The sequence below is a fragment of the Callionymus lyra genome, chromosome 2 (assembly GCF_982586985.1).
Source record: "Callionymus lyra chromosome 2, fCalLyr1.hap1.1, whole genome shotgun sequence".
Lineage (NCBI taxonomy): Eukaryota > Metazoa > Chordata > Actinopteri > Syngnathiformes > Callionymidae > Callionymus > Callionymus lyra.
In genome coordinates, this window is record NC_141819.1 from 25,193,079 (window position 1) to 25,218,780 (window position 25,702).

Genomic DNA, 25,702 nt, shown 5'->3' on the forward strand with positions numbered 1-25,702 from the left:
AAGATCATATGAAGTAACAACAAAATTAATATAATTAAAGTAAATTGGTGCAAAATGATAGATTGTATTTGAAAGAATTCAACATATTCTTGTGATTTATTGATAATAGAGAGTATTGTGGTGGAAACATTTTGTTCATACAATCACTTCACACTTTCTGAGAATATTGTCGTTCATACGTTCCAGAGATAAAAGTGTGTGAGTGTGCACTCTCATGTTCTGAAGTGCACCGTGGCCACGCCCACATGCTGACTCATCATCCGTGCTATTCACAGATGAATATATTAAAGTATGAATGATCTACTCGGTCATTAACACAAAAAGCATTTTTAAACTAATATATTTCAGCATTTCATCTCAAATGACTGCATAATTATTGTATCTTAACAGTTTTAAAGCGTTAAACATAAATAAATAAAATAATATTAATAAATACTGCAGCAGGATTTTCATCACATTTAACTGATCATTTTCAGGGAATTCTCCTGGGAACTATTTTCTTCAACAGAACATTTATAGATAAAAACTTTTTGTTGCAAATGTTCTTCTATATCGTATCTATTTGGAATGTAAAGACGGTCACATGACTAGAGGTATTCTGAGGCTGATTCACATGAATGGTCTGAACACTGAAGTAACAAGAATCTGGATCCACTGAACTGAACGAAAGAATAAAAAAGTGTGTGATTTAGTCAAAGTACTGCGAGAGCCAGCGGAATCCTTCACCGTAGCCTTGTTTCTTCACCACACTGCACATGAAGACCTCTAGAGGGCGACAGTCCAGTGACGGGTTTCCCTGCAGAAGACCCCAGAGGAAGAGAATTAACGTCAAGATCTGACAAGGTTTCATGTTTATCGATCACCTTCCCGGTCACTTGTCCTTCCAAAGCCAGCGCTCGGATCAACTGTCCTTCACTGATGGCCTCAGGACGGTCGATCTTGTTCCCCAGTATCAACACAGGAACGCTGTCGATGGTTTCGTCTCCTAGAAGAGCCTGAGAAGAGCCACATTAACCACAGCTGACGGGGCAACCACAAGGAGGCGCTGCAACTGACGTCCAGCTCTGCTTTCGCCTCCAGGAGCCGGTCGTGATCCGAACAGTCCACCAGGAAGACCACGCCGTTCACAGCCGGTAGATAGTTCTTCCAAACTCTTCGAGCTTAAAAACAAAATCAACTTTGACCTTTTACGGAGTAAAGATGAACAAAATGTTCCAAAATACTGATCTGGATTTATCAAATTAAAGTTTTCCTTGAAGTTTTCCCAAACATTTGATCACCTGGAGGTAAAACACGGAGACACATTTGCTAAAAGATCATAGAAAACAAGTCAAATCCCATTTGAATCTGTTAAACCGAACTGACCTTGAACGTGACCTCCCAGGTCAAACGTGGTGAAGGTCATCCCTCCTATCAACAACTCCTCAGATGCTGCGAGAACACAAACACGTTGATGAATGAACATATTTAGGGTTTGAAACAGACTAGACTAGAGCAGAAGCACTCATGGCTCCATCAGGAGGAGTGGGTCGTACTAGGATGCAGCGTGGGGACATGTTGTCCCAGTCGATCGTCTTTCAACATGTGCAGCAGAGTCGTCTTCCCAGCATTGTCCAGGCCCAGAAACACCAACTTCCCCGACTTCTTGTACAAGCCTGGAAGGAGGAGAGAACAGTCCTACACTCTTGAGATCACAATACCTTGATGAACAAACTTGGTTATAGCGAATATTTAGAACCGTATTGTGTTTTTCTCCTTCCTAGTTACTCTCAATAAACACCGGGGGCCTCATGTACAAAAAAGTTTGTTAAACTTCTACTAAAAACAGTCGAACACTCAAATCTAGAAAATGGTGCAAGTACAAAAATATTCAGACGTATGAATCTGCATGTAGACACAAATACAAACACTCTTCCTTTGTACATACAAATCATTCTGCAGCTTCACTTTGATCAAACGTGATGTTGTTCCACAAGAACGTCTGTGACTCTCGTAGAGAAAGACTTGAAGCATCAGACGCTGATCATTTTGTTTGTTATATTAGAAAAACAAGCTCATAATTCCTTTACATTTTTTCTGAATAGCTTGATATAATGGATTCAAATATTCAGTATAAAATGATCAATGTTGTCTTAAAAAATACAGATCATCAGTTTGGTTAATGAGAACATATTGTTATATAAGTTTGTGAATAATTTAATTTAATGATACAAATGGACATTGATGTGGAAAATTAGTTCCGCACGTTTTTTGTACGTACGACCCCTTAGTATGTGAGGCCCCTGATCATCTTTAACTCTGACTCTTCTAACTCTGTCTTTGTGTCAGAGATACTTTCCACTTCTTATACATCTTTACTCTTCCCTCAATATTTCCCTTATACACATGATCTCTCTCTTGATTCTATCAAATTTAACTTTTCTTACCCTAACTTCTTATAAGGTCGCTACATGTGTAAATGTTTTATTTACGATGGTCATAACGGCTCATAAATCTGAAATAAAGAAGTTAAAGTAAGCAAAGAAATACTATGAACACTCACCTAAAAACTGCAGAACGTTAGAGAAGCCAGAGTAGATCCAGTCAAATAAAAATGACATTCTTGTTATGGTCACCTGAAAAAAGGAATACCTCATTGTAATATTAAATGTATGAACTCATATCTAACTTTCTATATAGTTATATATATTATTTATATATATGTATATGTTGTGATTTTAAAAATAACAGAAAGACACGTTTTTCAAATGAAAATGTATAGGTTTCTATAGGTTCTGTAATAGTCTAATAGTTTAATTGGATTACAACTTCTTTTCTTTAGCTATAACCCCCTAGATAATGAAGAATACATGCATTGTTTGGATTCAATATATTTTCGCTCTACATGAACAACCACAATAAAAGTCATTTTATCATGTTTTTTTGTTGTTTGTTGTTCTGTGTCAACAGGAATAGAAACATTTTAGCATTAGCGTCTCTCCAGTACGAGTTCACCGAAAACAACCAAACTTAGTTTTAGCTCCACATCTCAAATATATCTGTTACATTTAAAATACATAATAAATGAGACTTACACGCGGAGACTTTACAGCAACATATTCATTGACTCAAGCGTCTCCTTGGAAACAGTCGCTCGAGCTTCTTCTTCGTCTCATCAAAATGACTTCACTCTGTCCCGTTAGCGCCATCTTCTTTCTGGAGGACGAACGGATATAAGATCCATTTTCAATTTGGTGATTCTTTAGTTTTTATTTGATCTAGTTTGAAGTGTGTAAGTAAAATAAAACACTCAATTAACAAAACTATTGTGTACCGCCTTGGATTTATTTATTTATTTGTATATTTTTTTTGTTTTTTTTAATCACCAGTGACAAAAAAATAAAAATACTATCACAATAATTTCTCGCTCTCTCTCTCTCTGGGAGCTTCACAGGTCACACAGGTAAAAGTGATCTATAAAAAATTCTCCTGCCGTCGTGAACTCTTTGCAGTTCCAGTCTTGTGAGCCAGATCGTCCTGAATCTTCTCAATAATGTTGGACTTACTTTTCTCTTCAGATTCTTACACTTATTTAGATAATTTTCTCCTGTTTACTTCGTTCTTGTGTATTAATTTGTTGACTTTCATTTGTTCTGTTCTTTGTGACCACCTCATGTTTTTTCTTTAGGTTTGCTCCTGTGTTATCTGTCATGTGTTAATCTAGATCAGGTGATGTTGTAGCTTTTCTGACTCGTCTGATTCTAAGGTCTTTGCATTTGTTCTTTTATTGTGCCTGTTTTTGACGTCTGTTTGCTCGGGCATTGTTCAGCTCTGGCTCCACCACTCACTTAGAGTCAAAAAGTGTCCTTTGAATACAATTTTTTTCAGTAATTACTCTTTTTATCGACCTTATGAAGGGAAGGAAAATACTTTTAACGGTATCAAAGCATCTGGAGCAAAAAAACAAAACACAGTGTTGTTCATCTTTTATTGATTCTTGATGAAAAATAAATGTTCAGACTCGATCCCTTTGAGCGCTTGTCCAAAAAAATGACTGAATCCAGTGGAAGGGCCAAGGGCGACATTCTTCTTATTTGTCGTAGTAGAACCATTTGTCAACTTGAAGAAAACACAACACGTCATCAGTATGTATTCCTCACATTTATAATTCTGACACACCAACCTGAAGATGGGATGGAATCCTCTGGACCAAAAGAACACGTCTGAGAGAGAACACATGCAAAAGTGTTGTGAAGACAATTTAAATGCAGCCAGAGACTGATGGACATTGGTTTTAAAAATGATAAATAATAAAATGGTTATCAATAAACTGTGTATCATGAGACTCACAGACAGAAAAGAAAACATGTAATGCATAAAAGAGCAGTTTTTATTAGTGCAACGTGATAACTATTGACGTGAACACAAGTGTTATTATCAAGAAAACGACTGGAAAATGTCCAGATAACAGTTATTAAATGAAAGTCTTATGATCTATATTTCTTATATTTATATATTTTATTTATTTACGTTTTAAAATTACCATTAGTTGGCATTTAAATTAACAAGAAAATGTTGAAAATGGTAAGATAAAAAAATTAATTGTAATTTTATATGACTGTAACAAGTGGATTCTGTCGGATTCATATCAGTTGGAGACAAGCATTGAACTCAGTTTTACTCTGAGAATATGATAAACAACAACTCACAGACTCCACCACCGCTTGTGCTTCTCCTGCGGAGACGTAGAATGGACTGTCTGTCACGCTGGTGTTCATGCTGAGACCAAGAAGACAAACGATTATATTCCTCCCTTCATGAGCACCTGCCTTGAATAATATTGAACGTGACAAACTCATGTCAAGATTCTTCGATAACGTGGTCGTCACCGTTCCGTCATGAGCCGGGTGTAGTTTCTGATGAAATATTCTGTGGAGATAAGAACATAATCCGCTCACCTGTTCAGCCCTCCAGCGTCAGACTTTCCAGAGATCAAAGCTTTCCAGAACTGGTGTGTGCTTTTCACCGTTTTGATGGCAAAGTCCTGAAAAACACTTATTAAATACGTATTCGAATATTCAAGTTAGAGTGTTACATGTAAAATCTTGTGAAACATTTGCCTTGGTTATTATCACAACCACAAGGACGCATTCGTGACTCTTAATAAATAAAATAACTGAAAAAATACACAGAGATTTTTGTAAAAGCGCCTCCAGCTGCAGTCTCACCCTGTCCTTGAACTCTCCATTAAAGGCAAACTGGTTTTCAGGTTTCCCATCTGGGACTTTGTATCTTCTGAACCAGTCCACTGTCGCCTCCAGGTATCCCGGTTTGAGTCTTCGAACATCCTCGATACCTGCAGGAAAACAACAGCGAAGGTGAACTTGAACTTTTGTTCAAACAAAAAAGGCATCTTCTCCTGCAGGTTACCGTTGAAGCTCGTGGCCTCGGGGTCCTCGGTGTTGATCACGATGACTTTCCAGTCTGTCTCCCCCTCGTCAATCAACGCCAGAGTTCCCAAAACTTTGACTTTGATGACTTCCCCTCCAGAGCAGACCTGAGACACGTTTAGAAATCCTCCTCCATCTCTCGCTCCTCTCGTCAGTGTCTTACCTTGTTTCCTATGTCACAGATATCAATGGGATCATTGTCTCCACCGCAGCCTGTGTCACCGTCTATGTGGTCGGGGTCCTCCCACGTCTGGGGGAGGAACAGACGAGACAAGCACAAGACAAAACTATTAAGCTGGAAACAAGAATTTCAAATTCTACTAAACCATGTTCATTATCCATGATTGAATTATTAATATAAATGACTTGATTCCCTATTTATTTCCATCCTTAAAAATAAACAAAAAGTAGAATTTAAATTAAATTATAAGAAGAATTGCAGCCTTATTGTTGTCTTCTAAATGTTTTACGGAAGTTAGTATATTTAAGCAGCAATACAGGGTATTGAACATGCTTGTTTCTGGCGCCCAGAACTTTTAAAACAGTTGTTGTGAAAACAAGGGCCTTCAACACTGCTGCCACAGTCCACTTGTGTAGCTTCTGGTTCTCTCGGTCTTCTTATCCGTGAAGCTTGAAAGTGGCAGCAGTTAGAAATGAATGCAACTGCTGCCCCAACCCACCGCCGTGAAGCAGTTAGGTGAAATAAATCAATAATTAGATAAAGAAAATATGAAAAAACAATGTTACAAAGTGCTGCTTAAATATATAACTTGATATCTATTCATGCATCATTGAATTCTCTGAAGAAACAATAAATAAATGATTTATTCAGTAAGTATACTGCCCTCTATGGGTCACATATACCTGAGGAATTGCGCCATAATTCCAGATGTAACCTTTGTGAGGAAACACGTTGGCAACATAACGAAGGTTCCCCTTCTTCATGTCTTGTTTGAGAGGGTTCAGGGGATCTTTGGTGGCGATCTGAGGCACATCAAGAAGAACTTTACGACTCTTGTCCCGTCACGAGTGCACACTGAGATCTACGTCCTCTCATCTCATGAGGGAAGAAACTTTCTGCACCTCCATCTTTGCATTCGTCCATCTTGGAACCTCCACAACTGCATGGAAGATGTTCTGAAACAAGATGAGAAACATGGATTAGTTTTCTAGACTAAATATTGGCAAATTCTAGTTTATAGTTCTTTAAGGAAAATCCATCCATCCATGCATCCGTCCATCCATCCATCCATCCATCCATCCATCCATCCATCCATCCATCCATCCATCCATCCATCCATCCATCCATCCATCCATCCATCCATCCATCCATCCATCCATCCATCCATCCATCCATCCATCCATCCATCCATCCATCCATCCATCCATCCATCCATCCATCCATCCACCCACCCATCCATCCATCGTTTTTCTCAGCAAAACTTCTCTCTGGTTACCTGAAGTAACCCATGTTCTAAGAATAAATGCTATGCCCTTTCACTGTACTTGAACTTGACTTGTGTGGTGTTCCGTATATGTAAGATGCAATTATTGAAATAATTGTGGATTTGCTCATGTTTTTTTTGTTTATTTTTGACATCACAATTTTCAAGTTAAGTTAAGTTAAGGCTAAATAAATTAAGTAATTACATCTTTATAGGTGGCGATCAACCAGAAGTACAATATTAAAAGAAATGACAAATGAGCATTCATTGCAACAAATACTCCATCCAAGTAAATGAACAAACACTATTTCAAACATGGCTGTTCATCAAACTAATGAGGAACTTACAGTTTCTAGATTTATGTTCATGGTTGCATTTGTAGTTATTAGAGAAGGACGTGATGGAAAATCTTAATGGAGATTTCAGTCTTCAATATTTATCAAGCACACTGTGCGGAGCTGTGTATAGCACTGAAGCTAATTGCCTTCCTGACAGCACCTAAACGCACCATCATTTATCTAGCATCGCTTATCCATCCCAACATTCGTCAGTTGGTTTGTCTGGAGTTCCAGAACTAAAGAGAGGAGATTCTGAATCAATTACAGCTTCATTGTGGAGCAAGAATGTTGTTTTTTATCTTTCTGCAAAGTGGGTTTACATTCCCTCGCTCACGGTGGAAACAACACACGTCGCTTCCATATCAAAACCTTCTCGATGCAGCAAGAACTACTTTTAGACGTTTTGTCTCTGTAGCTCCTCGCACTTGGAAACCATTCCAGAGGGACATGAACATTCCAGGTTGTAGTTCCTCATTGAAAGCTCAGTGTGAACACATCTCATCCACTACCAGAATAGAATGTTGTGTTTATCAGGCAGTCCTTGTGCCTGACTAGTCTCTCTAGTTGGAAAACATGAACCTGCTCTTGTTAGTAACAAGAGCAGAGAATCAGTGGAAAAGCAAAAATAAAAACATCTTAAGATGTTTCTTAAAGGAGTCAGTAGACTCCATCAAGCGCAAAGAGAGAGGAAGATCGTTCCAAAGCTTAGGAGCAACAGCCTGGAAGGATTTCTCTCCTCTGGTCCTGAACCGTGTTCAGGAACCATCAGTAGATTCTGATCCACAGACCTCAGAGCCCGAGCTGGGGTGTAAGGCTGGATCAGATCACTGATGTAAGGAGGAGTCTGACCATGAATAGATCTGAAAGTAAGAACCAGAATTTTTAAATTGATCCTGAAAGAAACTGGCAGCCAGTGAAGAGTTTTAAGGATCAGAGAAATGTGAGTTCTTCTACTAGAGCAGGTCAGAATTCTCGCAGAGATTTGTATCAACTGCAGGCGAGACAGATCCTTCATGTTTAGACACCAAAATAAACTGTTACAGTAGTTTTCTAGACAGAAATGCTCCAGATGGTGTTGTGACACGAGTAGTAGTAGATGATGATGCTCACCTCTGCTTCATTAGCATAGATGGGGATGTCATGGAACGGAGAGATGAACTTGCCTGAAGAGTCTCCTGAAAAATTGGGTGTATTTCATGTAAAGATGTATTTATTCCTTAACTCTCAAAAAACCAATGTTGTTTTGGTATTCCTTGTAAAAACACACTTTTTGTGGCTCCGGGTCATCTTGACCCTGTGATAACACATGGGTTGGATAGAAAAAGTCCCCAAATTACATTTCTTTTTAAATTATAATTAGTTCAAGAGGCAAGAGACTTGTATTATATTAAATAACTATTGATTTATAATTGAATAATGGAGTTATAGTATTTGTACTGTATGTATATGCTCATAATCTGCGTTTTTGTCAATTTAAAAAACTTAAAGTATTGTGTTTCAAATGTTGTTGATTTTTAAATAATCATTTTAATTAAATAATAATGAAAATATAGTGTATATATATATAGATCTTTTTTGCCATATTAACTGGAGATTAACCTGTAGATATTCAAACTAGTTTTACAATATTTGCTTCCGTAGAAGTATTTTCCTGACATGTCTGTGGTTTGTTTCCACAGATATGAGTGTAATGTTGAAATGTCACAACGAGATGGTCCAAGATGTTTCTCTATCACATGAATAGTTCAATTATGACCCGGACTATTGTGAAAACATCCCTTTAAATCATTGATTTAATAAAACATGTAATGACAAATTTTAGGGTTTAAAATAAATCTGGATTTGTCTGGATTAGTGGTTGAAAGCGTGAGAGGAAACTCACTGAAGAAGACTCTGTGCTCCTCAGTGTTTGCTCTTCCTCGCTCCTCGACGCTGAAGCTCATCTTCTCGTCGTCGCTCCGACCCTCCGAGGTCCGAGCACTAACACACAAGAGAGTATCTGAGGACAAACGCACACATGCGCCCCGAGACAACAAACCTGATCAATGAGGCTCCACAAGTGAATCCTAATCCCATCATTTACGGTTTAGGAAAGAAAAAGAAAAATCAAGGAACTCTATGAATCTACTAACCTCTGATCCACTAACACATGGTGTCCAGACCTGCTACTGCGGCTGCATCCACGGTGATTATCGAGCCTCTCGTGGCTCTTGAAAGCTCTTTTCAGACAAAAACAGATGGAGCTGAGCCGTGTTAGCTGTAAACCTATTACAGCCAGGATTAAGTGACCTCTTCCCTCCACTCTTACCATTTGATAAGATACTCACTATCTTTAGACCTGTTTCTACTACCGTCTTTATTCATTCCACTGCTTCTAAAAACACATATGTAGCACATGTCTGGAAACACTGCAGAGGTGGAGGACTAGAGCCAATACATTTGATCTATAATTAGTATTATTATCAGTAGTAGTAGTAGTAGTAGTAGTATTTTTGAGAAAAAGCTGGACGCTGGACTTATATTAAATCACGTACATTTTTTACCATAATAATACAATATTATTGACATTAAAGACCAACATTATTATTTCCGCCTCTTATCTTTTCTCTTTCACACAACAAAATATTTACTTCATCGTTAATTTATGTTTTTGTGGATGTAACTGTTTTTGTTCATGTCAATGATGTGAATAATGTGGGTTTTTATAAATGCATTCATTTATTTTTCTATTGTTTTTTCATCTGTGTTTTTATTTAATCTGTTAACCTTGTTGTCATTGGCAGATGTCCTCCGTTTTGGGGTGAAAATGTATTTAATGTTGTTGTTTTTTTTTCGAAACACAAATGTTATGAATATATATATGGATGAATATTCTCCCATATATATATATTCTTACCCTCCTTATTATGAGTCTATAGACAAACGTTTTTGTTGATTTGGTTAGTGGCTCTCAATTATATATGTATATATAACTTTTTTTTTTCCTTTCATCTCTCGGTCAATATAAATATAACATTTCTCGTTTTAGTCATGAAACCGTTTCCCTAAATATTTTCATGTTTTTGTCATAGTATAAGTATCTATTTTAAACATCTATGCATGTTCATTTTTATCTGGAAATAGTTACAAATATATTTGCTGGCTATATATTTTTTTGATGTTGTTTTCAACATATTGAAATTGTTTTTAAATCAAGTTTGTTCGGATCAGTGAACTCGATCCATCACAGCGTGGAGACAAAAGTCTAATTTACTTTGCTTTGTCGCATCATTTCACATCTGGGCTTCAATTTTTAATTGTACCTTCAGTTTCCTCAGTGATTAATAAAACATGCACAAACTTTGTCAACATGCAGCCGAGAAAATCTGCTCTGCTGCTTCTGTTTGAATAATTCATTTTTTTTAGATTTAAAAATACATCTTTTTTATCTTATATATTTTATATTTAAACTTTACCTTTTGTTATTTTACGTTTTCTTTCATTAAAGACAGAGATAAACATGAATTGTTGCCGACGGCTCTGTTGCTACACGATAGTCACAGATCTTTGTTTACTGCTCTTGTGTTTCTTGTCTTTTTTCCCTTGTACAGTAAGGGTTTATTAAAATAAAAAACATAGTCCTGCTTAATCCCACATTCATTCAAATTAAATTGTACGTTTTATCATGTAATTGTCATGAAATTAAATAATGAATAATAAAACAAAAAAAATGTAACAGAAAATAAAGGATATAACAATATTTTTAATCTAGTTGTTTGTATGGAATGTCATATTATGTTTAAATAAATAAAAATAAATAAATTAGATTATTAAACTATAATGATGAATATTCATCTTGAGTAGTTTCTTTTAAAACTAGGCTGTAATCTAGTTTGTTAATTGAATTTTAGGTGTTGGTAATTTAAGTTTTTATAACGATTTTGGGGGAATTTAATGCATAGAAAAATGTTAAATTATTCCTGGATTTTCAAATTATAATTTTAAAAAGACTTGATAAATTCATGTTGATTTGAACTCATTAAGGAATTAAAAACATGGCAAATTGAACATATGAAAGACCCAGAGACAACACAAGGGATACCACAAACACATTTGTTTCCGGGCCACCGGGTCACCTTGACCCTGAGAAAACACAGTGGTTAAAAGGCTATTTAGCTCTTATTATAGTAAATTATTAATAATTGTATTCAATTGTAGTTTTTTACAACAGATTCCTGAAGGATCCAGAGGGTGTCTGATACTTCTAGTGTAATTCTTGACTGAGTACATTTTTGGATATTTATTTTAGATTTAACTAAGAAATAAATGACAACACCATGAAGAATGAAAAGTTTGTATTCACAAAATAAATAAATAAATCTTAAAATACACCACTTGTATTCATCAAATGCATTATAGTATATTTTCTGATTTCCAGGTTATCTTCAGAAATCAAAGGCACGAGTCACGCAGGCATCAGTTCTTAGGACTCCATTGTTGACAAAATGTCAAAGTTCTGAAAAGATTCAAGGGCAGATTGAGTGTTCGGGGTCAGAGGGTTCGACTTCAGGTTCAGCCACTTCATTGCCGGCATGGCGGACAGTTTCTCCACCGGAATATCTAAGTACACATAGAAAGAATGATTGATATTGATCTTTATTTACATGTCTACACATGTTATTACCTGTGATGCTGTTTCCTTCCAAGTCAATCCTCTCCAGTGAAGCTATTTCTGTAAGTTTACCGGGAAAGGAGGAAAACTTGTTGTTCGCCAAGTTGATGCTGGTTAAATTCCCCATTTCTTCCACGGAGTCCGGCAGTTTGGTGAGGTTGTTGCCATGCAGGTCCAGCTCTACGTGACAGAGAGTGGATTTTTGTGGATTTTTGTGGACACGAGTGTGGCGCACACATGCAGCAGATCTTATAAAACGAGGCCTTCTGTACCTCTGAGTTGGGTGAAGGTGGAGAAGAACTTGCCGGAGATGGCCTTCATTTCATTGTCAGCCAGAGTGACGGTGCGAATGTTTTCTGACACATTCTTCAGGACCTTGAACACACCATCTGGGAATGAAATCAGCTGGCAGTTTGACAAATCTGCAGACAGACAAAGGATGGTTCAGATAAGACACCTTTATGGCGTGTGTCTCCATCTGGTGGTCAGCACTGAAATGACACCGTGAAAGTAAGAATTACACCTGAAGTTATTAGTAAGTAAGTAAGTAAGTAATATGTATTTATATAGCGCTTTTCCAGACCAGGGTCACAAAGCGCTTAAACAATCAAAATAATACTCACTAAAATATATGCTTTAAAGATCAAGATAAAACTGATAACACAACAGGAGTCTCAGAAAATCAAGGAAAAGCCTGAACAAATAAAAACGTCTTAAGATGTTTCTTGAAGGAGTCAGTAGATCATCAAACACAGAGAGAGAGGAAGATTGTTCCAAAGCTTAGGAGCAACAGCCTGGAAGGATTTCTCTCCTCTGGTCCTGAACCGTGTGCGAGAAACCATCAGAAGATTCTGGTTAAAGTCAGAAGAACTTCAACTGGATCTGACCAACGTTTGATGAAAAATCTCATCACATATGAGTGACTCAGTCTCTATGACTACTATCATTAAAATTCTTGCATAAAACATGTTTTTTAAATAATTATGAAGAACCCTTAGACTATTTTTTTTTACCATATGGTTTTTGTGTAAGTTTTCACATAGAGGTGGAAACACCCTTAGTTAGCATTGCATTTACACATTCCAGTATCTGTATGAAAATGTTTAAGAATAATAATAAACGTTTTCCATAGTGTTTTTCGAAGTACACATAGACGCTTATTCCATGCATGTAAAGGTCTGTAAAGACCACTGACCCAGATGGTCTCTGTCCTCCTCCACAGTTGCATTGATCCTTCGAGCCACTTTAGCAACAGCCTCAGCCATTTCGTACCTGCTGGTCTACCTGGAAAAATAATATCAAGCATTTCATTTCAACAGATCGATTGAAAAGCGTGTACAGTTTTTGAAACAATCTTTTCAGATAATGTGACAGTTGTGGATCATTTATTATTATTCGTGGAAATTGTCATTTCAAGGTAAAAAAGAAAAAAAGGAGACGAGGATGATTTAGGATGATGTTATGAACAGTTTTGTTTATAATATTGTGTCAGTCTGTTATGTTTTTGTTCTATTTTGTAATCATTACTTTGGATTGTCTTGTGTCGACTGTGTTATTCGTGTTATTAAGACGTTATTACTATTTTTATGTGTTAGCTAGTTTTCAACTTATTCAGCTCAAATCTAGAATCTACATTAAGAGGTAAACAAAGAACCCTGATTTACTTTTTCTTGGAAGCTTGCTATTATATTTAATGCAAATAATCCACACTCGGATTGTTATTAGTGCACAAAGGTATTATATAAATGTGTTTTATTTTTCTAAGCAGAAAGTTCATTCAAACAACTCACCCACAACAAGCTTCCTGTTAGCTGCACGCGTTAGCTTCAGCTGTTCGCTGACAAATATGGTGAGTTTATTTTTAGCCCAACAATGTAGTTTTCGCTTATAATGCAAAGCAAATACTAAAAGAAACCGCTTTTTACATAGCAAGTCCTATATAATACAATGTGCGAGTATTTAAAATGATCTTTTAGCAACTTAGCTAACCGATCGGCACCATGTTTATGTGAGTCAATCCTGCGTATGTAAAACGCAGGCGGATAAATAATAATAAATAATCGATTCTTAAAATTTATTTTCAGACCTTAATTATTATTAGTATGATTAGGCATTGCACTGTTATTATTATTATTATTATTGCTAATGTTTGAGCTGTCTTTTATTATCCATTCCCAGTAAATTGAATAAAAATGTAAAAAAGACTGTTAACGTCACATAGGTATTTTGAAGACAGGTCATTGGCTAATTGTAAGTACTGTTATTATAGCTAATAACCTTGTTGTTTTGCTTATTATATGTTGATAAAGTAATATTAATCTGCATTGCATTAATCTTTAAATATTCCACAGTCTATTAAATTCTGTTTGTTTAACCATATTAGTTTGTTTTTTTAAAAGTGAAATCTGAATTTATATCCCAGATAAATACCAATTTAAACCTTTAAGACATTCCATTGGTGAATTATATCCACAGAATAAATGTTGTCTTACCGTTCACTCCTGCTCTCCTCCTCTGCTTCTGGGCATTTTCACTGTTTTCAGCAACAATGGCCGCAGCAGTGTTCGACAAACTAGAACCCAGTTAAGCATTGTTGCAGCTAAAAGCAACTATACAGTGTTCACCAGCTTTTTCTCTTCTGTACAAAGCTGCATTTTTAAAATAGCGACCATCAGTGGATGCTGAGAATATACCAGAATATTCTACTGTTGGTGGTTTGTTGTAACATTTGTTAGAGATTTTGATGTCAGCAAATAACATGGAAGGTACTTCATTATCTTTATAAATAATATTTAAATCATCTTTATATAATGTATGTTAAATTTGCAATTATTCAACGTCAGACTTTTGTCTGTGGTAGATTAATTTCTATTATTCTACTACATATTACTACATATAAGTAAATACAGCAGTAGGTGTAAAGAAGAACATGATCTTTTTTATACACAAATAGACGTATTTAATATTTATATTAGTATACAAAATCAAGTGGTAGCATAAAATAAAGTTTAAAAAAAAACAAAAAACATTATAGTACAACATGCTGAGTGGACTCGTCTTGTCGGGGGCCCAGCAGGAATCAATGTCATCAGCTCAAGCACTTAAACTGTTGCCTTTTTGTGCTATATTGTCGTTTCATGAAATCAATATTTTCACAACACTTGCTAAAGTGCTTTTACAGCCGGAACAGAAACCACAATGGATATAAACCACCTATAAGTAGCACCTGTCCCTTGTTGACCCCCCAGTATTCTTATACAATATATATCATATCAATTTAGAAGCAATATCATGTTTTTTAATCCAGTTAAGATAAACATTGTTTTAATAGTATGTTGTATTATGTTGGAGTGCAGTCAGATGTACATATCGATGTTTTTTCATACTTTGTTATATATCATTGTTAATAATTATATTTATTATTATAATTGTTTTTAAAAATTGAAATAATTTACTGGAAGTTACTTTGTTGTTGTTTTTGTTGGTGGAACTCTCTGATTTATTGTTCAAAAATTTGAATATACAGTTATTAACAATGACTATAATTCAGGTATGCTTTTTAAAAAAAGATCTACTTAAAGAAAACTGGATCCTAGCAGTGAGCTGGGCATGATTCTGTGCCACCATGAAATCCCCGACTCTAATCTAATTAAGTTAAGTGTGAAAAAAGAACTAAGGGAAGTTGTTGATTTGGGCCGACAAGAGATTTGTATAGGGGGCTGTCTGGAGGTCTCTAATCAACATTTAAGAAAGGAGAGGTTTGCTTTGAGAGTTAGGGTGAAGAAACCTGCTGATCCCTGCATAGGCAGGATGTGGATACTTCCTATTGAAATGATAAAATAAGGAAAATATTACGTCACTTTAAGTGTAGTTACTACCACTGCAAATTTACAACACGTTTTATATATATATACTATATATCCATAAAAATTGTTTAAGCGCTTTGTGACCCTGGTCTCGAAAAGCGCTATATAAATAAATATTACTTACTTACTTACTTACTTACTATATATATATATCACAGACGGTAATGGTGTATTGTCCCATTTAAGTCAAGCTAAACAAAGTTGAGTATTATCCAAAAAGTCACTGACTAAAGAAAAGATTCCACAAAAGTAAAAATTCAAAACAAGCCCTTAATCAGGCCAAGGAAACAAAAAGATCCAAAAACAAGAACAGCAGAGGGGCACGGCTGGAGACGGGCCTCACACTGGCAAACTGAAAGGGAGGAAGAAAGAAGGACCGGATCAGAATAATGTACCAAACCTAGTCAGGAGACCCGATCAGCTGGCGGCTGCTTCCTGGTGGTGAGCTCTATTGGAGACAAACAACAACAAGACATCATTGAATTATCCCAGCCGTGGACACCTGCGGTCAAGAATAATCAAAGAGAAAGAACAGAACAGGAAAATGAAAAAATAAAAACACATAACAGTAAAAATGAAATAAATCCTTTAAATAACCTATTCCACTATTGCCATAGGTTGTTTCCTGAAAGAATGTTGCTTGTTTACTGAAATAGAACCATATAAAGTGTTTATTTTACTCAAATCTTGGGTCTAAAGTGCAAGAAAACATTCAATTAAATTAAATTCTGACGCCATCACACAGCAGGACTAACATCAAACTTCATTCCCCATCTTGAGTCTTAATATTTTAACCCTGCTGTCGTCCAGACAGTGTCAGTCAACATTTGAAACATGTGAGTCACTGAGGATAGTTCACATTAGTTGCCCTTTAAGTAAGTACCAGTCACTTGATAATCAAATACTATAGTAAAGAAAATTATATATTGAGATGATTCAAGAGATCATTTACACACTACAAAGAAATGTCATGTTATTTATTAATGTAACCCTCACAGGACACACAGACAAACTATAATGATGTTTTAAAGTGTAGTGTAACTAGCATACATCATACGAAGGTAGTAAAAATATCTTAAACACAAACTGAGAACTTTTTCTTGAACTGACAGTATTTCAGTTAATATGAATTAATTCATTAATTATTGAAAAATCAACAATATTGTCTATTTTACATTCTCTAATTCACGGCAGCATCAATTATAGAAACCTCGCTGTGTCTTGTCTGGTTGCAAAAGCAAGCTCAGATCAACTGGAGTTTAGATTAAGGCCGAGAAACAATGTACGTCATCGTAGAAGGACTGAAGTCTGAACCTCTGGATGGTTCTGATGAAATATTGATTACTAGTGATGGACTGATGAAGCTTCATGAAGCACTGTTATGTTGTTTAGAGGTCAGTAGGTGGCGCCATCAGTTTAAAAATAATGTGATGTTTCATTAGAACAGTTGTTATTATTCTTATTATTGTTCAGAGAGCGCCATCTAGTGGACTCTGCCAATAATGAAACTGCTTCATGAAGCTTCATCAGACCATCACTACTGATTAGACTCAGACATTTAAGTAGGACTATGCCGCCACCACGTGGATTCTTTAAGTATTGCTTGTTGCATATTTTCAACTGTATATTTTAAAAGTATTCTGGTATATATCTGAAGAAAAGACAACCGGTATAAAAACAACATAAAGATATTATACTGTTCAACAAAACAGTCCTGGGCTTCTTGATGCTGTTGTTGCTGTAAAATGTGTCAAAGAAAACTAAGAGTCTACTGGCTCCGTCAGCATCTTAAGACCTATTTATTTGATCAGGCTTTTTCTTAATTATCCTGGGGCTGCTGTGTTTGTCACTGTGTTGTCATGACCTTCTAAAGTTTTTTAATTTGTAAGTATTTTCAACTGTGTATTGTTCTGTTGTTTAAGTGCCTTGTGACCCTGGTCTGTGAAAAGGCGCTTTACAAATAAAATGACTTACTTACTAACATGAGTAGTAGTGACGTCAACCTTCCACAAGAGAAGCGATTAAGGGAAGTTAGAAATCCAAATTGTTAGTTATAGTTTCTGCAATGTGACATATCCTACCTCACAACTGAGCAACAGCAGGGGGTTTGGACCATTTTGAAGAAGGAAGGTCTTTGTCTGTGGTGACAATCCGTCTGAAGGATGACATCCCTGTCACAAAGACGTACTTCAAGGGGGAAAAAAATACTCTTCAACTCGTCTCTGCATTGTGAAGGCCTTCATCACTACATGGGGTTTATATGAATGGCTCCGGATTCCATTTAAATTCAATAAGGCACCTGCAGCTTTGCAAAGATATATGGAAGTGTGTCTGGGAGACCTTAGGGATGAGGTCTGTGTACCTTATTGGACTATGTTTAAGTTTTCAGCATAGACCTTGATGTGGCATGTCAGCGCTGAACATTGGTTATAGAATGAACCCAAAAGAGATTGAAGATGTTCAGGATCTGAAGAAAGAAAATTACAGGAGCGGTTTCAGAGAAATCACTTCGAAGCCGGCTCTGACTTAAAGAGTCGAGGTGGGTTTGTTTTAAGAAGATGACGAAGAATCTGAGGAAATCAGGTGGTCATCAAGATCTCAACGACCAAGACATAACCTTCCCAATGTCAACACTGAGTCTGGTTCTGCTTGAGCTTTCTGCCTCTAAAAGGAAGTTTTCCCTTGCCACTGTCACACTGTGATCCACTCATTGTTGAGTCACTTGGATCTGTTTTTCTTTTCTCCAATATAGTCTTAATTAAACTGTAAAGTATCTTGAGATTTATGATTTGACACTTAATTAAATAAAATAAAATGTAATTGTTAAGTAGCTGATTCATCTACAATATACAAAACACACATACATAATACTTACATTAATACTGGTGCCGTGTTACACTTACTGTATATATCTAATAAACGTTATGTTATCATGAAACTTGTACTACCTGTGCATTAACTTTGTTTTTTGTTTATATTCTGTTTATTAGTTGTTTTTTTTAAGTTTGTTGATTATTTATTTATTTTTGTTGGTTATATATTATTATTTATTATTGAATGTCTTAATTAATGTCTGTTTAAGTCTTTAATTGTTAAGTCTTTAAATGTTTTAAGTGTTTTATGTCTGTTGTTAAGTCCTTTCAACCGCATTCATGTTTTTCATGTTTTGCATCGTGGGTCAGAGAGGACCACAATTTAATGTATGCTGTATGTCTTAATACATGCATATTTGACAATAAAAGGACTTGAACTTGAACTTGGACTTGGACTTGACTTGAGTTCATTAGATATACAACTATATTCTAGTTATTAGTCGATTGACGGGAACTGGACATGTAATGCCAATTATTTTCATCAGTGGGTGAGAGTGTTGTGCACTGAAAACAGTTCTCATAATATTTATTCGATCAGTGTGTTTCCTTTGTTTTTTCTTTATTTTTGTTGGTTCCTGTGTCAGAAGGTAGAACCATTTCATTTTCTGTTGTGTGTGCAGAAGCAGTGGGTATGTTTGAATTTAATCTAGAAACTGCAGATCGCTGTTTGTAACCCATTATTAAACATTGTAAAATACATAATTCAAACCTTGGCAAATAAACTGTAATGAACCATCTTCTTGAAAATAAAACTGAAGTTCGTTCTCCAGAAAGAAGGTGGCGCTATTAAAACACGGAATTTTAATGAGACGAAGAAGAAGCTCGAGCGACTGTTTCCAAGGAGACGCTTGAGTCAATGTGTTGCAGTAAAGTCTCCTCGTGTAAGTCGCATTTATTATGTATTTAAAATGCCTCAGATATATTTAATATGTGGATTTAACACTACGTTTGGATCAGTGAGTATTATCGCTGAACTCGTACTGTAGAGATGCTAATGCTAAAATGTTTATATTCCTGGAACTGTTGACACGGAACTAAAAGCTAAAACAACAACAATATAAAATAATAATAATTTATTGTGGTTGTTCGTGTAGACCGAAAATATTTACAATCCAAACAAGGAGAAACTAAAAGTCAATTAAACTATTAGTCTATTTCAAGACCTGTTGCTTAATTTTCATTTGAAAACGTGTCTTTCTGTTATTTTTATTTTATCACTACAAAGATCTATAAAGTTAGATATGAGTTCATTCATTAAATATAACAACAACTATACTTTTTTCAGATGAAGGCATAAAGAATGTCATTTTTATTTGACTGGATCTACTCTGGATTCACTAACATTCTGCAGTTTTTAGGTGAGTGTTCATAGTATTTCTTTGCTTACTTTAACTTCTTTATTTCAGATTTATGAACCGTTATGACCATCGTAAGTAAAACATTAACATATGTAGAGACATTATAAGAGGGGAAGGTAAGAGTTTAAATTGATAGAATCGAGCGAGAGATCATGTGTATAAGGGAAATATTGAGGGAAGAGTAAAGATGTATAAGAAGTGGAAAGTATCTCTGACCTAAAAAGACAGAGTTAGAAGAGTCAGAGTTAAAGAGGATCAGGGGCCTCACGTACTAAGGGGTCGTACTTACAAAAAACGTATGGACCGAATTTTCCACATTAAAGTCCATTTGTATCAATATGGAAAAGAGTGTTAAAAAGCTCGGACTTCCCCACACGTTTTTAGGTATCGTACGTCCTTATTTACTCAGATGCATGTCAGCCTCACTAGTCACGTTGAGATGTTCACATCAGAGTTACATTAACGATCAATATTGATCAGAAATTAACACACACACAAGTTTGTAGTTACACGAGTGGACATTAAATTATTCACAAACTTATACAACAATATGTTCTCATTAACCAAATGGATGATCTGTATTTATTAAGACAACATCAATCGTTTTATACTAAATATTTTAATCCGCTATTTCACGCTATTCAGAAAAAATGAAAAGGAATTATGAGCTTGTTTTTCTAATATAACAAACAAAATGATCAGCGTCTGATGCTTCAAGTCTTTCTCTACGAGAGTCACAGACGTTCTTGTGGAACAACATCACGTTTGATCAAAGTGAAGCTGCAGAATGAAAGCAGCTAAAGTTACACTCAAGTGATCATGTGATCAGAGCGATCTCCTTGAAAAACACACTTGTATCAATAAACTGTCACATGATTTGTTTATTTGTGGTTTGTAAACAAAACGCTTTATTTTTAAAATGTAATGAGAATTCGTGCATGTGTTTGCACAGGTGTGCCACACATTCAAATGAAGCTCAGACGATCAGACAATCTTAACAACATCATCACTACTCATTAAGAAACTGATTAACATTTTATTCTTGTTAAACTCTATATTAAGATGTATCAAATAAGCCCCTGATCATCTCTGTAAATAAAGTATTCAAGTTATTAACTGTTATGTACATTATAAACATTAACACCGGAGCTCGCCTGCACTCATTTAAATTGAAGTATGTGATCCATGTCAGAAATGTTTGAATAAAGGAATGTAAACCAGTTGAAATTCATGTTTTCATTTGTTTTTTTTCTGATCACGGAGAGAAAAATCATGGACTCTGTTTGATTTATTTATGATTAAATATGTAAATAAGGGCGAGGAAAGGGACGAAATAAGCTGCGATTAATTCCACGTTGATTTGTATGTACAAAGGAAAAGTGTTTGTATTTGTGTCTACATGCAGATTCATACGTCTGAATATTTTTGTACTTGCACCATTTTCTAGATTTGAGTGTTCGACTGTTTTTAGTAGAAGTTTAACAAACTTTTTTGTACATGAGGCCCCCGGTGTTTATTGAGAGTAACTAGGAAGGAGAAAAACACAATACGGTTCTAAATATTCGCTATAACCAAGTTTGTTCATCAAGGTATTGTGATCTCAAGAGTGTAAGACTGTTCTCTCCTCCTTCCAGGCTTGTACAAGAAGTCTGGGAAGTTGGTGTTTCTGGGCCTGGACAATGCTGGGAAGACGACTCTGCTGCACATGTTGAAAGACGATCGACTGGGACAACATGTCCCCACGCTGCATCCTAGTACGACCCACTCCTCCTGATGGAGCCATGAGTGCTTCTGCTCTAGTCTAGTCTGTTTCAAACCCTAAATATGTTATCAACGTGTTTGTGTTCTCGCAGCATCTGAGGAGTTGTCGATAGGAGGGATGACCTTCACCACGTTTGACCTGGGAGGTCACGTTCAAGGTCAGTTCGGTTTAACAGATTCAAATGGGATTTGACTTGTTTTCTATGATCTTTTAGCAAATGTTACTCCGTGTTTTACCTCCAGGTGATCAAATGTTTGGGAAAACTTCAAGGAAAACTTTAATTAATCCAGATCAGTTTTTTGGAACATTTTGTTCATCTTTACTCCGTAAAAGGTCAAAGTTGATTTTGTTTTTAAGCTCGAAGAGTTTGGAAGAACTATCTACCGGCTGTGAACGGCGTGGTCTTCCTGGTGGACTGTTCGGATCACGACCGGCTCCTGGAGGCGAAAGCAGAGCTGGACGTCAGTTGCAGCGCCTCCTTGTGGTTGCCACGTCAGCTGTGGTTAATTTGGCTCTTCTCAGGCTCTTCTAGGAGACGAAACCATCGACAGCGTTCCTGTGTTGATACTGGGGAACAAGATCGACCGTCCTGAGGCCATCAGTGAAGGACAGTTGATCCGAGCGCTGGCTTTGGAAGGACAAGTGACCGGGAAGGTGATCGATGAACATGAAACCTTGTCAGATCTTGACGTTAATTCTCTTCCTCTGGGGTCTTCTGCAGGGAAACCCGTCGCTGGACTGTCGCCCTCTAGAGGTCTTCATGTGCAGTGTGGTGAAGAAACAAGGCTACGGTGAAGGATTCCGCTGGCTCTCGCAGTACTTCGACTAAAACACACACTTGGTTTTTTATTCTTTCGTTCAGTTCAGTGGATCCAGATTCTTGTTACTTCAGTGTTCAGACCATTCATGTGAATCAGCCTCAGAATACCTCTAGTCATGTGACCGTCTTTACATTCCAAATAGAAATTATATAGAAGAAAATTGCAACAAAAAGTATTAAGTTATAAGTTTTCTTTTAGTATTTTTTCTCCCTTGATTAAAAAAACATAAAACTTGTTAAAGATAATCTATTTATTCTATTTTATAGTATATATAATAGAGTTTTATATAGCTTGATATTATTGTGAATAGTTTTTTTTTCTATTAATCAAGCAGTTATTTATTTTAAGTAAGTAGTAGTAGTATCTTAGGTAGACAATAGTTACCAGTTAAAATAAAAAAACACCAAATAAAATGTATTGAAAAGCCTTCTGCAGTATTTACAAAAGCATATTATATGATTTATTCCTGTTGGCTCTTTTACACTAACAGCCTAATAAAACTGTTATTACTATATTATATTGATGCAGGCCTTGAATATATATATATATTTTTAATGCTTTTGTATAAATGAGTGTGTCATCAGTTCTGTAATAAATGTTATTCTTTAGAGCCTGAATGATGAGTAATGGTGTACTGTAGGACTGTCAGGAGAACCTTGAGAGTGCACACGCACATGCACACGCACATGCACACACACACACACACACTCATGCATACATTCAGCTGCTGATGTAAAGACGTCTGCACCTCAGTTTGCTCAGAAGAGGGTTTGGCACTAAAGTTAAAGGAATAATATAATATATCACGTTTCAATCGATGCTTTTATCATTTTAGTTAGTTGCTGAAAATGAACAAAAAGTTAGAAAAACTTTAATATCGATTAAGATCCTTTGTTTTTTAATTTAATGTCACAGTGTTTCTGTGGCAGAATTTTCAGTGCATTCCTATATCCATATATCTTTGGGGATTTAATCATGGAAAGATTAAAAGGCTCTTTAACTTCCTGTGTCTGCTGATTATAGGTATTTTATACCAACATTTGAGGATATTTACCTTAGATATAACTAAAAAATAATTTCTACACAGGAAAGAATGAAAAGTTTATATTTACAAAATGAAATCCTTAAAATAAATTACTTTTATCGTTAATAATCAAAATTCATTGCGTGTTTTATACAATGTATTATAATGCGTTATTTTATATCCTAATCCTTCGTCTTGGTAGGATTGCAGACAAACAACGGATTGTTTTAGAGAAAACACCTCTTGGTTGTTTTTCTTTTTTAATGGTGTCTGACGCCATCTTGTGTTCAGCACTGATATTGCACTGATCAATGTGGTTCTGAAGTCACTGGTACATTTTTCCAAGCACTCTCAGAAGGTAACGTTCTTGAATCTGTGAAAAAAAATGTATTTCTGATAAAAATACACTGTGACATCAGAAGCTCAGTGTGTGAAATGTGTTTAGTCTAATGAAGTTAACGAGTAACGAGTAACGAAAATAATAATAATTTCAACTGGATCTGAGCTTATTTTGAGAAGAAATCTCATCACAGATGTCTACTACTACAGTACTATCATTAAGATTCTTGTTGTAAAAAATATAAGTAAAAAGTTGATTTAATATCTGAATAAACATTGTATTCCCACATCTGGTGCATCAGACTCAGAACCCACCCTAGACCACGTTTGTATGAGGTTATCAAGTTTGGAAATGTTTTGGCTGCATTTACACACATATTGTCACGTGTGGAGGGGTGAGGCATTTTACTACATCTTCATTCTCTTCATCGCGGGGGCAGCAGCTTCAGAAAGGAGGCCCAGACTTTCCTCTCTCTCCAGCTTCATCATATATCTTTTATCAGGGGGTCCAGAGGCATTCAAAGGCCTCTCTCCACAAAGATCACTTTCATCTCACCAGAAAGGTGACATTACATCTCCAGATTTACAGGATCCCTGTCTCGGGCAAAAATACTCTTTGTCCGGTTCCTAACCCCGGCCGTGGGTGAACTTTTTCCCAATCCCACTCAGTGTCCGCTTAAAATATATCGTATAGTGATTGAAAATCAAAAAACATCTGAAGACATTTCCTTGATATTCTGAGACTCCTGTGTTCGTCTCGTTGTTGTCTTGACCTTTTAAGTATTTATTTTATGGAATATTGTTTTGATTGTTTAAGCGCTTTGTGACCCTGGTCTGGAAAAGCGCTCTACAAATTTAAATTACTTACTTACTTACTTATCTTCTACAGAATATATGCTGAATTTATTGTTGTGACAAGCATTAAAATAACAATTACAAAAAATTAAACGATGTATCCACAAAAACAGTATACTCAAAATACATGTTTTTGTCAAGTTATGAAATACAGTTCTAATTAAATTCAAGCATTAAAGTGATGCTAAAACATACTCTGTGCCGTTTTTTTAAAAGCAAAAGATCCAGCTTTTGAAATTAATAACAACTTTTCTTTTTTAATATGTAAAAAATTTGGATCAATTCAAACATTACTTCCATTTTAATCATATTAAATATTTTGTCAATTTAGATAAAAATATACTTTTCATGCAAGAACGTTAAGAATCCGGCAGGTGTCAGTATCGAGTAAAAGTGATCGTCAAAGTAAGTACCCTTTTCAATTTATCAATGTACCGCAACTTTTTCCAAGATTTCATCCACATATCTCTTGATGTTGTAATTATTTTTGTGAAGAAAATTCATTTAAACAACTGACCTGCAACAAGCTTCCTGTTAGACGCACAATTTAGCTTCAGCTGTTCACGGTCAAACTATTTTTAACCCAACAAGGTTTTTTTTTAAATATAATGTTTAATGGTATTATTAATCTTAATATTTTATCTGTCTCTTACAATTATGCGTGTTTAAAAACTACATTTTGTTAATTGTATTGTATTACAATCAACATTCAAATATTCTCAGCGTTTGTATTATTTGTTTGTGCAATTAAACTTTTAGTCGGAATTTATTACGTCCTGAACTGCTAAAGGAACAGTGAAATCCGGCAAAATCCTGCCGATGACTGAGGATGAGAGGATACAGTCAACTCAATTATGATGATGAGCTGATGTTTGGACATATTTAAGTTTCAAAACGAATAAAAGCAGTTGACTTTGTCTAGAGTCATTTGATCTGTAAAT

At 35.7% G+C, this 25,702-nt stretch overlaps 4 protein-coding genes across 4 annotated transcripts; 1 reads left to right on the forward strand and 3 right to left on the reverse strand.

Moving 5' to 3' along the window:
• Nucleotides 1-77: 77 nt before the first annotated feature.
• Nucleotides 78-3,122, reverse strand: LOC148086118 (small COPII coat GTPase SAR1B-like). The gene is made up of 7 exons (XM_087782859.1): nucleotides 3,075-3,122; nucleotides 2,543-2,615; nucleotides 1,536-1,655; nucleotides 1,366-1,431; nucleotides 1,057-1,160; nucleotides 864-995; nucleotides 78-796 (listed from the first exon to the last, which is right to left on the reverse strand). The coding sequence occupies exons 2-7, from the start codon at nucleotides 2,598-2,600 to the stop codon at nucleotides 689-691; spliced, it is 588 nt and encodes a 195-aa protein (XP_087638985.1). The 5' UTR covers nucleotides 2,601-2,615; nucleotides 3,075-3,122; the 3' UTR covers nucleotides 78-688.
• Nucleotides 3,123-4,069: 947 nt separating this feature from the next.
• ppa1a (inorganic pyrophosphatase 1a) lies at nucleotides 4,070-9,176 on the reverse strand. Its single transcript, XM_087782860.1, has 11 exons — nucleotides 9,095-9,176; nucleotides 8,323-8,387; nucleotides 6,513-6,566; nucleotides 6,294-6,413; nucleotides 5,593-5,679; nucleotides 5,410-5,536; nucleotides 5,208-5,335; nucleotides 4,938-5,023; nucleotides 4,689-4,758; nucleotides 4,163-4,202; nucleotides 4,070-4,098 (listed from the first exon to the last, which is right to left on the reverse strand). The coding sequence occupies exons 1-11, from the start codon at nucleotides 9,153-9,155 to the stop codon at nucleotides 4,070-4,072; spliced, it is 867 nt and encodes a 288-aa protein (XP_087638986.1). The 5' UTR covers nucleotides 9,156-9,176.
• Nucleotides 9,177-11,652: 2,476 nt separating this feature from the next.
• Nucleotides 11,653-13,827, reverse strand: lrrc20 (leucine rich repeat containing 20). The gene is made up of 5 exons (XM_087782862.1): nucleotides 13,654-13,827; nucleotides 13,059-13,147; nucleotides 12,136-12,285; nucleotides 11,876-12,043; nucleotides 11,653-11,811 (listed from the first exon to the last, which is right to left on the reverse strand). The coding sequence occupies exons 2-5, from the start codon at nucleotides 13,126-13,128 to the stop codon at nucleotides 11,675-11,677; spliced, it is 525 nt and encodes a 174-aa protein (XP_087638988.1). The 5' UTR covers nucleotides 13,129-13,147; nucleotides 13,654-13,827; the 3' UTR covers nucleotides 11,653-11,674.
• A 5,607-nt stretch (nucleotides 13,828-19,434) lies between these two features.
• LOC148086121 (small COPII coat GTPase SAR1B-like) lies at nucleotides 19,435-23,160 on the forward strand. Its single transcript, XM_087782863.1, has 7 exons — nucleotides 19,435-19,483; nucleotides 19,888-19,960; nucleotides 21,595-21,714; nucleotides 21,814-21,879; nucleotides 22,080-22,183; nucleotides 22,245-22,376; nucleotides 22,444-23,160. The coding sequence occupies exons 2-7, from the start codon at nucleotides 19,903-19,905 to the stop codon at nucleotides 22,549-22,551; spliced, it is 588 nt and encodes a 195-aa protein (XP_087638989.1). The 5' UTR covers nucleotides 19,435-19,483; nucleotides 19,888-19,902; the 3' UTR covers nucleotides 22,552-23,160.
• Nucleotides 23,161-25,702: the final 2,542 nt, after the last annotated feature.